The sequence below is a fragment of the Toxotes jaculatrix genome, chromosome 12, assembly GCF_017976425.1.
Source record: "Toxotes jaculatrix isolate fToxJac2 chromosome 12, fToxJac2.pri, whole genome shotgun sequence".
NCBI classification, from domain to species: domain Eukaryota; kingdom Metazoa; phylum Chordata; class Actinopteri; family Toxotidae; genus Toxotes; species Toxotes jaculatrix.
In genome coordinates, this window is record NC_054405.1 from 26,457,208 (window position 1) to 26,459,898 (window position 2,691).

At 48.0% G+C, this 2,691-nt stretch overlaps 2 protein-coding genes across 2 annotated transcripts in view; both read left to right on the forward strand.

The window, feature by feature from the left end:
- The window catches only part of LOC121190319 (alpha-1A adrenergic receptor-like), a 13,749-nt gene that overhangs the window by 5,918 nt on the left and 5,140 nt on the right, over positions 1–2,691 (forward strand). The window contains exons 4-5 of the mRNA XM_041050947.1: positions 167–288; positions 369–627. Coding sequence (XP_040906881.1) covers positions 167–288; positions 369–627 — 381 coding nt within the window. The remainder of the gene's footprint in view (positions 1–166; positions 289–368; positions 628–2,691) is intronic.
- On the forward strand, positions 2,079–2,685 carry LOC121190991 (histone H2A-like). Its single transcript, XM_041052035.1, has one exon. It carries the CDS (start codon positions 2,098–2,100, stop codon positions 2,482–2,484), a length of 387 nt encoding a protein of 128 aa, XP_040907969.1. The 5' UTR covers positions 2,079–2,097; the 3' UTR covers positions 2,485–2,685.

A 2,691-nucleotide genomic window follows, 5' to 3' on the forward strand; every position in this document is an offset into this window, starting at 1 on the left:
ACACACACACACCCCCGGGTCTGAACCTGCTCTGTATGAAAGTACCTTTCTGTTATGATATGATGCTTTATGAATAAAACTGAATGGCTCGTCTGTTTGTCTGTCTGTCTGTTTGTCTGTCTGTCTGTCTGTCTGTCTGTCTGTCTGTCTTTCTGTCTGTCTTCAGGCTCATTCAACAGCAGCCTCCGTCCTCCTGAAACCTACTTCAAAGTCATTTTCTGGTTGGGATACTTCAACAGCTGCCTGAACCCCATCATCTACCCCTGCTACAGCCGCGAGTTCAAACAGGTACCACTGATGCTGCTGATACTGGTCCGTGTCCGACGTGTCCCGGTCTTACTGGGGACTTACCAGTTTTCTGTCCTCAGGCCTTCATCCGGATCCTGCACTGTCGCTGGAAGAGGAAGCGTCAGGGCTGCTACAACTACCGCGGCCATCAAGGCTCCAACACCTCGTCCTTCCTGAGCGGCAGCCTGCAGACGCTGTCCTCCATCAGCCCCAGCGCACGCTGCGTCGCTTCCAGGCTGCAGCCCCCGCCCTGGCCCTCCTCCTCCAACCGAGGCCTCCTCCCCGGCTCGGCGGGAAGAGGACAGCCGGGCCCGGTGTCCCCGCTTGCCAAGGATGCTGGGACGGAGCTGCGGGCGGAGCGAGGGGCGGTGATGAACGGTCGGAGCGCACACAGAGAGGAAGAAGAGCAGCACGAAGCCGCCCAGGCAACGCCCTCCTCTAAACTGTGATGTAGCAGTGACTGACACACCTGCTGCCTCAGGAAGGACGCACAGGTATAAACAACTCTGTCCGCTCAGGTGTGAGGACTCAGTAACACACCTGAGAAACAGGGCGGAGCTCCTCACCTGGATCAGCTGACGACCGTAGAGCAACATCAGGGCACATTGTCCCACAGGTCTCTGATCAGCTGAAGGTTCCTGCGGATCAGAACTGTCAGGAAGAACAACTGCAACTGTAAAATCAATTTAATGACAAGAAATCATCAAATTGTCAATAATATGTTAAACTTATCCTGAAAGACATTTCATTTTTGATTATTAACATTATTCTGTTGTACTTTTGTTTACTTTCATATACAGTTTGTTTGTGTTATTTGTAATTGTGTGCAAACATCAATCAAACAGGTCTCTTATTGTGAAAGCCTCCCCTCAGCGATCATAAGAGTACTCTTATTGTGTAGGAACCACACAGTTTGATCACAGCAGCATCTGCTGGACATTAGAAGAACTGCAGCTGCAGGTCGGTGTGAACAGTGTTTGCGTTCTCTGCATTTATTGTGAAAATCTGTTCAGATCGACACAATCAGAAATATTTCACCTGTGACTTCCTGTTGTAACGTCAGGCGCGTGTCTGCGTTACTTTCTCCAACTTCGTTAGTGCACGTGTTGTTGGATCGAAAGCTGAAAAGGAGAATCATACAAACTTTTTGGAAGATGGAAGGTGGAGACATGTTTTTATTTTCTATTTTGATGGAGCTAGGCTAACAGTTTCCCCCTGCTCCCAGTCTTTGTGCTAAGCTAGGCTAACCATGTCCTGGACCTTTGTACTGGAGATGAAACTGAAGGGAAACAGCATTTCACTAAACGTCACCGTGTTCATTTTAATAATAATAAAAGAAAAAAAAAACGTTGGTTCGTTCAGAAAATGTGTGGAGCCTTTTTTTCCTCTGCTCAGTCTTCAGACGTGTGAAAGGTCCCAAACATGCCGCTGGTTCAAAGTGATGATTTCTGTTTTTCACACTCTTACACGGCACGTTTCATCTACAGAGTAAATATTATTCAGAAATAAATATTTATCACAGGTCCATTCAAAGAAAAAACAAAACGTTTCAACCATTCTATTATTATCATTAGTGTAAAAAAATGTTTCTAATAATAATGGATTGAAGGTGGGTTTTATGCAATACGTTTTATTTTGAAAATCGAACTCTGTACAGAAAGGAAAGGCCCTCTCGTTTCTGATTGGGCGATAATACTAACGCTCCATCTGACCAATGAGTGAGCAGCGGTGCGGCTACATAAACCCGGTCTGCGCCTGCGTCTCATTTTTTTATCGATAGTAACCAACACTATTCTAATATAGGGTGAGATGTCGGGACGCGGTGGTAAAGGTGCCGGCAAAGCCAGAGCTAAGGCTAAGACTCGCTCATCCCGCGCTGGGCTGCAGTTCCCAGTGGGTCGTGTCCACAGGCTGCTGCGGAAAGGAAACTACGCGGAGCGTGTCGGTGCCGGAGCTCCCGTGTACTTGGCCGCAGTGCTGGAGTACCTGACCGCTGAGATCCTCGAGCTGGCTGGCAACGCTGCCCGCGACAACAAGAAGACCAGGATCATCCCCCGTCACCTGCAGCTGGCTGTCCGCAACGACGAAGAGCTCAACAAGCTGCTCGGCGGAGTTACCATCGCTCAGGGAGGCGTGCTGCCCAACATCCAGGCCGTTCTTCTGCCAAAGAAGACCGAGAAACCCGTTAAGAAATGAGAGTCCGGGAGAGGCTTCAGCAAACAACGGCTCTTTTAAGAGCCACAAAATTCTGAATGAAGAGCGAGCTCCTTGTTGGTTTTGTCTGTAGATTCAGAGATATTTTTATAATGTATGTAAATAAATTGAGAACAGATTCAACGAATTGTTTATACAGCTCCTTCCACACTCAACAAGATATAAAAGCACGTTACAGAGACCCAGAGT